The sequence below is a fragment of the Atractosteus spatula genome, chromosome 2 (genome assembly GCF_055471065.1).
Source record: "Atractosteus spatula isolate fAtrSpa1 chromosome 2, fAtrSpa1.hap1, whole genome shotgun sequence".
In the NCBI taxonomy this organism is placed as follows: domain Eukaryota; kingdom Metazoa; phylum Chordata; class Actinopteri; order Semionotiformes; family Lepisosteidae; genus Atractosteus; species Atractosteus spatula.
In genome coordinates, this window is record NC_142707.1 from 55,069,122 (window position 1) to 55,084,060 (window position 14,939).

General features: G+C 39.4%; 1 protein-coding gene across 1 annotated transcript in view; it reads left to right on the forward strand.

The window, feature by feature from the left end:
- Window positions 1–5,811: 5,811 nt before the first annotated feature.
- The window catches only part of fkbp1b (FKBP prolyl isomerase 1B), a 42,878-nt gene continuing 33,750 nt past the window's right edge, over window positions 5,812–14,939 (forward strand). Inside the window, exon 1 of the mRNA XM_088909504.1 lies at window positions 5,812–5,989. Coding sequence (XP_088765630.1) covers window positions 5,953–5,989 — 37 coding nt within the window. The 5' untranslated portion in view covers window positions 5,812–5,952. The remainder of the gene's footprint in view (window positions 5,990–14,939) is intronic.

Here is a 14,939-nt window from a genome sequence, read left to right on the forward strand (position 1 = left end):
GATTTTAAAAGAACACACCTTGATTTGAATTCTGTAGATTTAACTATGTATCATAACATCCTGTTTTCATTGTTTCCTCGCTACTAAAGAGATGTAAATGATGTGTGAACTTAGACACTTAATTATTTTTGTAAGTAGCTTTTCAGTCTAAATGTTTCCCCAATTTGTGTCTACAGTGCCTTGCAAAAGTATTCACTGCCTTCCAATGATGTCTCATTTTGCTGAATTACAAATGATGTATATACGGATGCAAAATGTGAATATTTTAATCAGAACTTTACTGTGTACACGACCTTAATGCCTTTAGAATTGATGCCGTATTTAATATTTACGCAAAAGTAGAAGTGTTTGATTTTAAAATAAAGGATAAAACTTCCTTACATATTTCTTATATTTTAATAAAATACGTTCAAAAGCTGTTCATCATCCTATGTACTGTATTTGTTTCCTGCTTAATTTCCTAAAGTCTTATTTAAAAGATTATTTGTCATTCCAGTATTGTTGAAAAAAATAACTCTTACACATTTAGAAGCCATTCTGAATCATGCAGTCAGAGATCATGCTTTTTGTAAAAATCTTAAAGATTATACTATTCTAGAAATAATTTTAGAATTTAGACTTACACGAAAACTGACTATTTCTTTTAAAATTCTCCTTATAAATAATTAAAACAGGTGTCATTAATTACCTGTATCTCACTAAAATATAGCTTTCTAAAATGTTTCAGGTCTAATGGAAAATAACTGAAGATATCAGATGTAAATATTTATGTTAATTTCAAAAGTAGCAGTTAAAATGTACTTATAAAGTACAGTACATTACTTTAAGAACCCCCTCATTAAGGAATATTTCCTGTTTTGGATTCAGGCATAATGAGTTTCTAAAAAGCTGGCTTCCTGAATAGTCTAAAATGGCAGTAGCTATAGTTCTTATCTTAGTACGACACTAGTCCACTAGACTGTTAATGGATTTTGGTTTGTAAAGATGATACTTTTACAGAATGTGTGTTCACTTCCTTTTCCTAATGACTTGCAATATTTGATCAAATTAAATTTACAACACTGAAAAAGAGGATTTGTCAAATTTTGTCCTTGAAATTGTGGATTTATTGTTTGGGAAACACAGCAATTTTTAAATCTGTGCATTCCAAGAACATGCCTGTCTTACAGCGTCAGTGTTCAAAGAGTTTTAACATCGTTGTTATTGTGCAGTGGTGATTTTTAAAGAAGGAAAGTAAATATACTAGGATTCAATGAGGACTTCTTGTGGAAAAAAATCTTGCATGAATTGAATCTTCTGTACATAACAAAATTGGCATATTTTGTCACATTTCTTTCTTATAATAAGAAACTTTTTACTATTTTTATGTCACTTACATTCATAACTCTGTTGATATAAGTACAGTAAATGTCCATCAATTTTGTATGTTTATCTTGTAAAGGGTCATGAGGAAACCAGAGTCTATCCTAGCTAGTCATAGGCCGCACACAGAAACAACACATACACCAGGAACAGTTTTCCCAGAAGCCAATTAACCTTCCATTATGTTTTTGAACTGTGGCAGGAAACCTATGTGAACATGGAGAACACATACAAACCCCATGCAGATAGCACCCCAGGAACTGAACCCAGACTCCCAGCGCTGTGAGGCCACAATGCCTCCCACAATAAATGTCAAATAACAGAAGGATTTACAGATTGAATAATGTTTCTTGCTTAAAAAATAAATGCGGTGTTCTTAATAGAATACTCTGAATACGTCTGGAGGGAACTGTTAAATATTTAAATGTGATGGTTTATCATTTTCCCTTTCATAATGCTTTTAAAAAATGTTTTATATTGACAAAATCTAGCCAATATAATGTTTGTCTTAAACCTTCAAAGCATACACAATATGTGTCTTTTATAATCTTATAAACAAGATTACTGAACACTGTTCTAAATAGGCAGCTAAGGATGTTAAAAAAATCATCTTTTGGAAAGAAAATAAAACTTTTTTAAAGTCATATTTTGCTTCCAGGCATAGGATGTTTTGTTCAGTTTGTAGTAAATAATACCTTCTACAACAAGCTGCCTTTCCCGATTCATTGAGTCATCAAAGACAGAATGACTAAATGCTACCATAGTGAGCAATCTGTAAAAATATCCTCCTTCTATCTAAAATGGCAGCTGTTTCAAGGCACTCCTGCCTTGCATTTTCAGACTGCAGCTATCAGCTTTCAGACTGATAAAGATAGTACTATGAACTCTCATTTCTCATCAATTTTCACTGTAGTCTAAACACTTAATATTGTTACGCTGTCTGTGCAATTCTGTGTGTTTGTGAATTCCACACAAACAATAAACACCTCATCACTTTTATAAACCAGTATGACTGAATCATTGCTTTAAATGCTAAGCTTCAAAAGCAATATCACTCTATTAAGAAATGTATCTGTCCATTTTCTAACCACTTGATCCGCAGTCGGTCACTGGGTATGATTTTGGACTGCGGGTGGAAACGGGAGAACCCAGACAAAACCCCGGAAAAAAGGGGGAGTACACACAAACTTCATGCAAAGAGCAAAGGGTGCAGGAATTGAACCCAGGGCCCCAGTGCTACCAGACAGCAATTTTAAACATTGTTTATCCATGCACGGATTTACACAAATTAAGTATAAACATGTGGGATAGTATTTTTGTCAAATAATTTTGATTGATAAGTTCATTAATACATTTCATGAGTGTAATATACTGGGGTGATTTTGACTGTTGCATAAGCACTACATCTCTTCACTATTGAGAGAGCTCATAGGCACAGATGATGAGACTAAACCTGTTGCAATCCTTGCAAAAAATGGCAATCACAGATTATCCCCAGGTTCTCAGGGGAGCTACGGCTTTATGCATTTTGTATATTGGCGCATGAATTTAGTATGATACTGTATGTACTGTGTGACTGTCACCTGTTGTCTGGGGTGTTCACAGCTAGCAGTTTGTAACCTGGTAAGATGTTATAGCCAAACACAGTGTGTCAGTGATAGGCCACAATCAGGAAGAGCAGGAGTCATGACACTGCACTACGTTTGACACAAAGTGTGACGATCTGGGCAGAAGTTGCTTATTGCTAGAGATCTCCATTTGTAGTGATTGATGGCAACCTGACCACACGGCAATACACTGGTCAAGCACTGGGACTTGATCACTGCCTCACGGGCTGCTCCTCCTGAATGTTTAACCTGTGACGGCGTTCCAGCAGAGCAACGTTCATCCTGCAAGCAGCAAAGGATGTACCGCAGATATACAGCTTGTATTGCTTCCAACAGTGGCCATACAAGCCTGTGACTTACACAGCAGACTTCATATTCCCTGCCTCCATCCTCTGGATGACAAATATTAATTAACTAAATGAATTTTATTGACGTCATCTCAGTTTGATTAAATGTTAGTCAATCAGCTTAAAAACAGATTTTTTTCTAATAACTTTGTGAATTTGTTGCAGCTATATGTTCTGCTTGTCTTCCGTGTAGCAGAGAAGTGGCAGCTCTTCAGCCTCAAGGGTACCATGTAGTCCATGGAATATGTAAGAGAAGGCTAGTGAATAGCTTGTCTCTGGGCAACTGCCAAGCTCATAGATGGTTTTGTAGGCATGATGGATGCGATGGAAGTAGTGATAAGAGGTAATGGATCAATATCCAAAGCTTTCACTGTTAGGAGACAGCACTGCGAAAAGGAAATTGAATAAGTCTATAGAATACTGGTTCAGGTGGGTAGCTGGGAAAGAACAAGTCATAGGTTTATTCCATGCTGAAAAGAAAAGAAAGAAAACACGTTTCAGCTGTGGAGCCTCCTTACACCTGAAGAAGACTCCACAGCCGAAACGTTGCATTTTCTTTCTTATCTTTTCAGCATGAAATAAACCTATTACTTGTTCCTATACATAATTCTACTTTGTTCTCATTTCATGCCTGTCTCACAAATGACCAGTCTGTTATTTGAGCTGATACACATAAGATAAAACACCAAGCACAAAATAGAGCACATGGATATGGAGCAGTACCCTGGAATTGTGCATTATGAAGACTGATATTTTTACCATTAATGCCTGGAAGTGTTGTGGGGGGACAGTAGACACTTCTGATATGTCTAGTGCACTCATTTTAATTTGGAAAAACTGTATTTAAAAAAAAAAATAGTAGATGACCACATTTTTTAGGAGAAATTCTGTTTTTCTCTTATTTTTCTAGGAAAGACACATTTGTGTGACAAATGAGTTGAATTTAACCAGTCTTATAAAGATATCCTGTATAAATAGGTTTGTGTTTATAAAAATTAGGAATCTTTCTTTAGGATAACACTAAATGTCTGCTTGCAACAAAAATAACTCAAACTTATTACAAATCTTTTCCTTTAAATACAATAAAGGTGGAGCCAGTAAAGGTTTATAAATATGTAGGTAATTAATTGGATAGTGCCTTCACTTTCAAAATTCTATCCAGGTATACTTTATCAGAAAGCTGCTTATCCCTGGTAAGAGTCACAGAAAGCAGAAGCCTATTCTGGAAGCAGAGGATAAAAAGAAGGACTACATCGTAAACTGGACATCAGTGCCTCATAAGGCACGCTCACACATGCAAGAACATAGAGGCAGTTAGAGATAGCAGTCAACCTACTGTAGCCAGTCTTTAGAAGGGAGGAGGAAACTGGATGAGCTAGAGAAAACCATGCAAACACTAGGAAAACAACAACCCAAAAGCTGCGAGACAGCCTGTGTCACCTCACTTTCAAAACTCATATTAAGCAATTACAAGCAAAGTCATGGGTTGACTCATGTCTACAAGCAGCGCATCTTGTTTTGCATGTTCTTCGTCCTTCTATCCACTATCAGGTGTCTGTACTTCCCATCTGGAACAATTGTGATGTTCATTGGTTACAGCCAACCTTACAGTTTAGGCTACAGCTAAACTTGGGAAATGTGATGTCTCAGACCATTCAGCCACAGGATTTATTACTGTATTTGCTCTTTGATATTTGATATTCAACGGGTGGTTCACGAGTTTAAGCTATTTTACAGAATGTCAGTTGTGGATGTCAATTTATTGCAGTTCTCCAAGCCTTCCTACAGTTTAAAATTCTGTACTTTTGCTAGATTGAACTAAAGAAAATTGCAACCACCTGACTTTGGGCACAATTGGTTGTTACTAATGTTAGGTATAACTGGCAAACGTAAGATAAAACAATCCACCTTCGCATTTGAAGTGTTCTCAGCTGCAGGGGAAAACGACTTCTGTTTGGTATTTCAACGTTAATACTATGTTATGTCATTTGCGCTGCAGTGGTGACAGATGTCTTAGCCAGGTCATCACTGTAAACGAGAATTCGTTCTCGGTTGAATAAAACACGTGCTGTACTTGCAAATACTTTGGATATTTCTTGCCCTGGTAAAAACGTTTAGCAAGCAAGGCACAGTAACACAATTTTAACCATCCTTCATGTTTGACTTTGTTTAGGCGAAGGACAATAGTTTGGTGTGTAACTATCCGGTAACTGTTCACAAGACATCACTAGAAGAAGCAAATCAACAACAATTCCTACGGAGCTTAAAACTTTCACCGGTAAGGATGATTCCGGATCAGCGCTCTACACCGCCTCACAGCCGTTTTCCTACGTCAATTACACAGTTTCTAGTCTCCGGCTGAAGTACAACCCGGAGCCTCCTGGGGCAGTCGGTCCCGCCTACACTCTGTTCCTGCGATTTTATTGGGCCGTACGCACCAATTGCCGCGCTTAATGCAGACAAAGCCCATCGCTGAGTGGTTGGCGACAGTCGTCAATCACAATTAATCAGAATTCCTTTATTGGCAAGTCTTTGGGGTTCGGGCAGACCAAGTGAGACGCCGTCTGTGCGAGGTGTAGTCCGACTATAAGATTGCTAGACATCCTGTTTCCAGTCAGCTACTGAGTAAATAAATAATGGGTGTGGAAATTGAAACAATTTCTCCGGGAGATGGTAAGGCATCTTTTTTTGTATCGCTTTCTTGGTTTGTACCGTGCTTTTTCCCCCTGCCATTTTTGTAAATGCAGTACTTGTATCGATGCATGTTTTTTAGTGTCCAGATGGTCCCAATGCAAAGCCAGTGGACATTTGGGTAGCATAAAGGGGTGATGTGTGTGGGTTTTTTTACCTGCTTTGTTTAACGCATGTGAGTGTGCAGGCGTTAAGCAAAAATTCCCACCTATATTTGAGAACTTACTGATCAAAATGAAAACACCCTCATTTTTAAGATAGTAGTATCTGTTTTCGACGGGCCACTCTCGCAAAAGATGTTCAGAATGCGTGGGTTCGGAGTAAATATTCAGCAAATCAAGACCCTGTTAAAATAACTAAGATCCACAGTAGTCTCTTCTTGGCTGTTGTGCTTTAGTACAGGAAATGCAGAAATGTTGCCCTGCTGAGAAAGTGAGCACCGATTGTGTATCGCGTTGTGTGCCGAATAGCTGGGGGAAAAACATAAACGTTTTAGATGCGCGCTGGCGGCGAGGAAGGGAAGGTATCGAGTTTATAACTACAAATTGTGTGCCAACCGCTTTACACAAGCAGCGCCAAACTGTAAATTAAAGAGCGAGGTATGCGGACTGAAAGAACTTCCTGAGTGCGAGTTATATAACGGCAAATCGTATAGTATGTGAGCCCAACAGTGACCGCTAACAAAACACCTTTCACAGTTCAAAATACCGGAGGGGGAATGGAGATGGTTGTCCATCTATTCCATTGGTTGATCTTGGCACGAAGGACGTTGTTCTGGCTGTGATGTCGCTACATTTTACTACCCTGTTGCTTGCTCGTTGTCAATCGTTATGTAAAACTCGGCTTCAATTAGAATGGAGAAGCCCAAGCCTTGAGATCAATGTTTGAAAGGTTTTCTTTTTACGGAATTAGGAATCTATGGAAATTACAGTGGTAAAAAAACACACGATAGAGTGGGAAAACGTAGCCCCCTTACACTGTCAAAACTCCTACGCTCTTTCGAAAGCGTTTACGAGTTTAAAACACCCCCTTTCTCGTTTGAGACGTACAACCTGGCATATTTACTTTTTTATTAAGAGGTAGAATTGATATTCTTTCATGTACAAATACCGGTAAAAACAAGGAGACTGGTATTTTAAAAATGACACGGACGCCTGGAAACGCTACTGAAATATTTTAAGAACTGTAGAAACGATTATGACGACTAACACCCCTTCTCTACATAATGCAACAAAGGATTTTGTCGTTTTATGGCAGCACATTAAATATCCCTATGTTAGGTCATTACAGCTTTACAATCTGGCACACACCTTTAGTAGTGCATCAGTTTTTCCCACCTGAGTTATTCTTACTGTCCCCAAAGCATATTTTTGACAGGTTTCAGTCCTTACTCTTCACCTCTTTATAGGACATTCCAGCCTAGTTAAGATGTGATAAGTCAGATCAACAGGGTGGTTTCCTCAGCCAGTTGCTCTAAATAGTTTTTTTGCAATTGGAAAAACAAACCTTGCACCCACATCTCCCTTCCCTGAGGATGTTGCTCGACTTTGAAGAATGGAGTTTATAAAAACATTGATTGGTATCAAACTTGTACCAGTGTCTGCGTATCAGAATTCGCTGAAGTAGCCAGTTGTGATTGTTCGCTTGTTAAGAGCTGTTTTGATAGACATAAAGGAGTAATCCCCTAATATGTTAAGGAGAGAGACTGCAGTAATATCTGCTGAATACATTTGACATTATGTATTTTTGAAACCAAGAATTTAATGCAGAAATGGGCAAATGAGTCTCAAGTAGAAAGCAGATCAATTAAAGGCATTAGGTCGCATCTGTGATTAACAGCTCAGTCGGAATGAAAACCAGGACGCACGCCTTCCCTCAGGACTGGGGTTAGGAGTAGTTGATCTAGCTTGTTTGGTTGCTGGTAGCTAATTCTTTTGAGGATTGCTGGCCAGGGTATAGATTCATAATGTAGTCACGGTGTTCTGGTTGTGCGCCGGAAAAACCCATCGCTGAGCGTCTGAGTTATTGCCTCTGCTTTTTATGGTGAGCATTTCCTCAGTATCCTTTGCATTTAGTCCCCCCCCCCCCCTGCTGTTCGCTGTAGCAATGAAATTCAAAAGTTTTGTCAAGAGCTCGCCAGCTTCTCTGTTGGCGCTTGGACCCGTCTTTTGAGTATTCCAAGTAGTGCCCATTTTTCTTGGCAGGTTCATTCTCTGAACACAAGGCGTTGGAGATGATACTTCTTCTCTCGTTACAGCTTCTCGGAAAGTTGTCTCTTTACAATTTAGAAGTGGCGTTGAAATTGACACCATCTGGCCGGTCTTCCTCCTTGGCCATCGTTCTGGCTCTCTTCCAAGGAGCCCCAAAGCGTTTGCCAAGCCTTTTGTTAGGCTTGTGCGATAACGTTTTTTGCTTTTGGCTCTCGTGTCTTAGTTCGGTCACACTTTTTAAAAGAACTGTGTTGAGTCTTCTGGGAGAGGAGCAGCAGATGCCTTATGAGGGGCACCGCTTTCTTGGCAGTACAGGGGGTAAAATTCCCGTTAAACCCGTAACCTGATGTGTTTTCTTCTGATATGGGTTCTGAACATTTTCATGTTTCAGGACTTTGCAGGAATTCATTATGTAACTCGTGATTGTGCCCCCATGTGAAAGTCAGAAGAAGTCTTGGACCTGATAACATCAGTGTGCAGGTACTGAGGTCTTGTGCTGAGCAGCTCAGTACTACATTTAATTGAATTCTCAAACTCTCTCTCTGAATCGGCAGTGCAGAAACTTGGAAACGGGGAAACGGCCGTACCAGTTGCAAAATGCAGATCCCCTAAAATAAAGTGATTTCAAACCAGTGGTATTGACCTCTGTAGTAATGAAGAAATCTGAGAAAATGTTCTACCTGGTAGAGCACCTAATGGATCCCAACTACATTGGCTACAGGGCTAAAACAGGAGTCGATGATTCTACACTCACATTTATTGAATCTCTTATATACAGTGGTGTGAAAAAGTGTTTGCTCCCTTCCTGATTTCTTATTTTTTTGCATGTTTGTCACACTGAAATGTTTCAGATCATCAAACAAATTGAAATATTAGACAAAGATAACCCAAGTAAACACAAAATGCAGTTTTGTAAATCAAGGTTTTTATTATTAAGGGGGAAAAAAAAATCCAAACCTACATGGCCCTGTGTGGAAAAAGTGATTGCCCCCTAAACCTAATAACTGGTTGGGCCACCCTTAGCAGCAAGAACTGCAATCAAGCGTTTGCGATAACTGGCAATGAGTCTCTAAAGCTGGAGACCTGGCTTAAGTTCGGGACCTGGGGAGCTGTCTATCTGGAGTCTGTACATTTTCCCCTAGGATCATGTGGGTTTTCTTCACATGCTCCAGTTTCCTCCCACGGTTGAAAAATACTGGTGGGTGAATTGGCTTCTGGGAAAATTTGTGAGAAGGTCCTAGGTCTGTGTGTGTGCTTCGTCAACAGTTACTAATATCTCGGCACTGTTGTGGATTGCGAGTTAACCTTTGAGGAAAATACAGATGCAATATGTAAGAGGCCAACGGCGTTTGTTTTTCTCAGAAAACTGCTCTTTCAGTGAGTGTAGTACAGTGATGACTTTTATTGAATCTGTTCTAACATTCAATGTGGTAACTTTAATACACGCAATAAAAACAGACTGAGCAGGATTGTGAAGGTACTGTAAATGGCAAATTTATTGGTACACAAGAGTTACAGCTGTCGGATATCCACATCAAACAAGAGTGAGCGAGGCCAATATAATCATCAGCTGTCATGACCACCCCTTGCACAGTGAATCTGAACTCCTTCCTCAGGGTGTTGACTTGGAGTACTCAGATTGCAATAGTACTACATTAAGCAGGTTAATATCTGTAGGAATAAAGGATAATTTTAACAATTGATTGTATATTTTCCTAATTTTTTCGTCATGCTTGCATGTTTCTTATTGGTTAAATATGCATTGTGTTATGCCTTTTACCTGCATGCAAAGCAAATTTCCCATCTGGGAATAAAGGATAGATAAAATAAAAGAAGGAAATTTTTATTGGTGTATCACTGTAAGGTTTTTCCGCCTGTGTTAATATTGATGGTAAAAACCCAACTTTAATCTTTGAAAAGAAACGTATGGTATTCTTATGGTTTCCTTTTAAAGTGAAGCTGTAGGTTGCGACTTAGCGAAGCATGATAAGTCAAGGCTGTTTCAGTGTTTTCTGTATATCATTACAAGTGTATTGTGTCAACAGTAAGTGACCGAGGAAAGAGAATCCCGTTTTTTAATTGTTAACATTGACTAAGGAATGGAAGAGATGATCATACGTGCCACAGTCTGGGGTTTCTGGTGAGAATAACATGTCAGTCACACCAAGCATTTAACAAATTGTCACTTTTACCTGCAACAAACTTCCAAATGCTGTCCAATTCCTGATAACATTTTTTGTAACAGGTGCACTGACATTTTATTGAACGGACATGAACTCGGTACATTTGTCATTTTGATCCATAATTATCATCAAGACGATTGATCCACCGGAATGTACCATTCAGGGCAAGTACAAGTGTAATAGTATGTCCCTGCTGTTGGAAACCATTCAAGCTGTATATCCCCAACATCTGTTTTGCACCAGGTTGCAAATCCTGTTTTGTGGGATACTGTTCCATTCTTCTTGTAAAGCCATAACATATGTGCCTGGTTATTAGTCACTTGAACCCTACATACACACATTGTCCCAGCTTATCCCACAAATATTCAGTTGGGCCAAAGTCTGGAGCAGCATGAGGGTACGCTGTCCCATTGGAATGTTGCTCTTTCATGAAGATCTGATCACTCTAGTGCTGTGCAGTCAGATTGCCATCAGTCACTAAAAGTTCTGTAGTGACAAGACACCTGCCGAGACCATCATGTTTACGCCTCCCCTCTTTGTTGTACAGAATAATTAACGTATCATTCTGCACAATCTTTCTTGCTTGCTGATGTTCATCCTTAAAGAGGGCTAGGCTTCACTGCTTGCGAGTTCACCTTCAGTGTTGCTTTAATACACTAACGATGCCAAAGCATTTTCTCTTGGTATGGGCGGCGTATTGATTCCCTCCCCTGCTTTTCTTTCTTGATTTTTAGCAGGTTGAATATTCAGCATGTTAAATCGTCTCGACGTCTCTGCCCAAATCGAACACTGGCGCTCGCACAATGTGAATTGTGACATGCAAGCTGCAGTGAAAACCAGAAGGATCCATCTTGAGGACCAGTTAACTAGGTCCTGCTTCCAGTTTAGGGCCCGAGTTTGTATGGAAAGATGTGGTTTTGTTTGGCAGAGGTGATTTGTGAAGGAACATTGAAACGGTATTTTTCCGTGCGATACCTTCTGCTTTTAAAATCATTGGTGGGTTGTCATGAATGCATTTAGCATTTTGAAGGACTTGGGCGTTTTTATTGAGAATTTTGCACTCTGAACATAAAAAAGAAAATCTTTACAATTCCTCCATTGGACTTTAATGTTGAGTTGTAACTTTAATTTAATAAAACCACCTTGTCAAACCCTCATGTTCACTTAGCTGTGATGGGTAAACCAAGTACTGTGTATGCTGAAGTCACGAGGATGAGCTTGCACCCACACAAACTTCTGAGGGTCCACTCATCTCACTGCTGGACAGAAGAGCTGCAGTGTGGGTTGCCTTATTGTAGTGCCTGTGCAATCCCACACAGATGCTGTAGTTGAAAGTATCTAGCATGTAGAAAATTATGCTGCTTCAGGGTTTATAAAAACGTATTGGAGCATCAGCTCGTACACATAGACGTACTCGGGCAAATGCTTTTGTTTGAAGGTGTCTATATCACAATGTTACCTACAACTATCTCTTCATTTCCTAATACTTATCAGATACAAGATTGCAGGGGAGCTGCAGCCTGACCTGGTGAGCAGCGGGCACAATGCAGGATACACCCTGGATCGCAGGACACACGCAGACATGCACCCACTCACACCAGAGCCAGTTGTCCCAGAAGCCAGTTAACCTACAGTACCTGTATGTTTTTGGACTGTGGGGGGGGGGGGGGGGGAAACCAGAGTGCCTGGAGGAAATCTGTGTAAACATGAGGAGAAGATACAGATAACACCCCAGGAATTGAACCCAGGGCTCCAGCGCTGTTACGCAGCAAGACTAACCACTGCACCCAGTAAATTAACAAAATATTTATATTTTTAGGAGTGCTTTAGGTCTTCTTATTTGTGGATTCATGAATCTACAATTAGCAGCTAGTGGCCAAATTAATAACGGGGCTCTTGTATATATGTATATAGAATGTAGATGTTTTACACAGGGCTTAATATTGTGCATGCAGCTTAATCTTTTCTGGGGCATTGCAGGCTAGTGACAATTGGTTCCCTTTTCCAGACTGATTTACAAATTGAATGTGGCTTTCAGCTTCTCAATAGGCTATTCAGTAATCTGACTTTAGTACAGCTGCATGAGAATTTTATTCCTTTTGAATATGTACTTACGGCCCAATGGAGGCCTTCAGCCTAAATATTTCACTGCACATGATTGTGTTTTCTTGTTTAGCTGATTTGCTCGCGGAGATGTCATAGGTTGACATCAACATGAGGAAAGCTTAGGGCTCACTAAAAGCCAGTCTGTTACAGATGTCCTCTTTACAGCCCACGGAAAAGAACTCGGGCAGATGGAAGTGGCTCTACTGCAAGCCAAGAGCAACCACACAGTTTCCACTTTGAAATTAATATTATATCTGACCTAAAAGCCCAAAGGATGTATTCGGACCCCTGCCATCATTAGGTGAGCACCTTGAAACATGCATCAGTGTTATTCCTATTCCTGTTGTGCATCATGGGGGGGGGACTGCAATTCTTTAAGCTGCATCGTACTACAGTAAGTCACTTCTCTGCCATGTTGTGAAATAAATACAGAATTCACTGTGTTGCAGAAAGGTGCCACGTTCAGAATGCAGATACTGGGATGTTGATAGTGTGTAAAGAAGGACCTGAAAACCTTCTGTACTGATTCTTTAGGTGATTAGATTGGGGGAGTCCTGAGTCCGAGAATCCTTTCAGGAAACTAATTGAACAACTACATGTTTATTCCTTAATTTCCATTGGCTACAGTTCTATTTATACAGCAGGGCATTTATTGGACAAGTCTGAGTGAAGTGTCTTCCCAAGGGTACAACAGCAGCATACTGTCCGGGATTTGAATCCATAACCCTCTGTTCTGGAGTCCAGAGCCCCTAACCTCTCCTCCACTCCTCTATCTGGCTTTCCTACATGCTAACCTTGTAGAAAAGGTTTTATTTAAAATGCAATTTTATCTGTTCTCTCAGTGATGGTTTTGAAACTGGTTAGTCCTTATATGCTGTATCTATTTGCTGATGGGTCAGATTTTACTCTTGTTTTTCCAAGACCTGCTTAGTCAAGACCTGTTTTGATGTCTGACGTTCAGTACTTTGGGTCAGTCATCTGAAAATAAGCTGGCACTTATTTTTTATTTCAAGAAGTATGCAACCCTGCTTATTTGGTGGTCTCTGTTAACTAGATACCACTGTCAGCCCAAAGCTTTTACACCTCTGGCTTAGCCAAGTAACCTTTCAGAAAGGACTTAATGTCCAGTCTGATCTAGATTGAATGCACAGATGTGTGATAACCATTTGGAGTCATCTTATTGTTTTAACCTTTCTTTTATCACCTTAATGAAACACTGTATAAAATATTCTATTCAAATTCTTTTGAATACCATTCCCTCAAAAATCCTGGGTACCCTTATCTTTGAGTATCCCAGTAACCCACACTTAGTTACAGTATGTATAATGTAGCTTGCATCTTGTGTAGTATTTAAATAAGACAAAATCTAGCTCTACTGTATATCTCTACAAAGACTGCTTTTTATGATTTAACCTCAAAGCTGCATTTAAATTCATCACTTGTTTGCCAGATTAACTTGTAATGTGTTTTTACCCCAGAAACGAAATCTAAATCTAGTGTAATAAACTGTGCTATTAGAAGTTCATGAATGCCACATCCCATGGAGCTGTTCCTCCTAAATCTACAGGCTTCTGATCAACACATTGTACCCCCAAGACAGCCAGGTCCTCCTCTCATTCCACTCTAATTTGAGGGTGGGGGTTTCACTCCTTATTTCCAATGTGAGTAATCTTGGAAATAAGTATAAGTTCTATTATTGTACTAATATTCATATGAATATTTTACAACAAAACACATATTTATGACCAAATAATGGTTATTGCCTTATGTCTTGCAATATTAACCACCGTGCCTTTTCCTGGCTTTATAGTTTTGTGTTTCTCTCATTTAGGTTCTAAAATAAGAGTTGTACCTGTCTACTGGACATTCTTATCATTTGTCAGCTGTTTGTCTGTTTATTGCTATGCTCATCAATAAGTACACATCTTGTGTGATAGCAGACAACTCTTTAGGAATCTGTGTAAGATCAAATCTGACCCCAAGTACTTAACTGCAGTCCTTTTTCCAATTTGCAGGAAGACTGAAATGGGTAATAGTAGCTCAAACAGTTTTCAGTTGCTTGTAATGAGCTCATGTGACCTTTTCAGTCAGGGTTTCATATAGAGACCTGGTCCTGGAAACTGGATTGTATAGAGGTTTTTCAGTCTAGCAGACCTCTTGACATCTCAAATTACTTTGTCAGTGGCTTAATTAGCCCAACTTGCTAACATTTGCCGTTTAAAGCTGCATCAGCTGAAGACCCCTGGAAAACTTAAGACATTGGTGCTCCAGGACCAGTATTGGGGACCCCTGGTTTAGATGGGGAGATAGCATGGAAACAGCTCTTAAGTTACTGATAAACTGATGACTTGTGACTGACTGATCATTGTGCTCATTCAGAAATAGGTGCAGCTTCTGATGCACATTACAAAATTCTGTTGGATTATGTGGTTA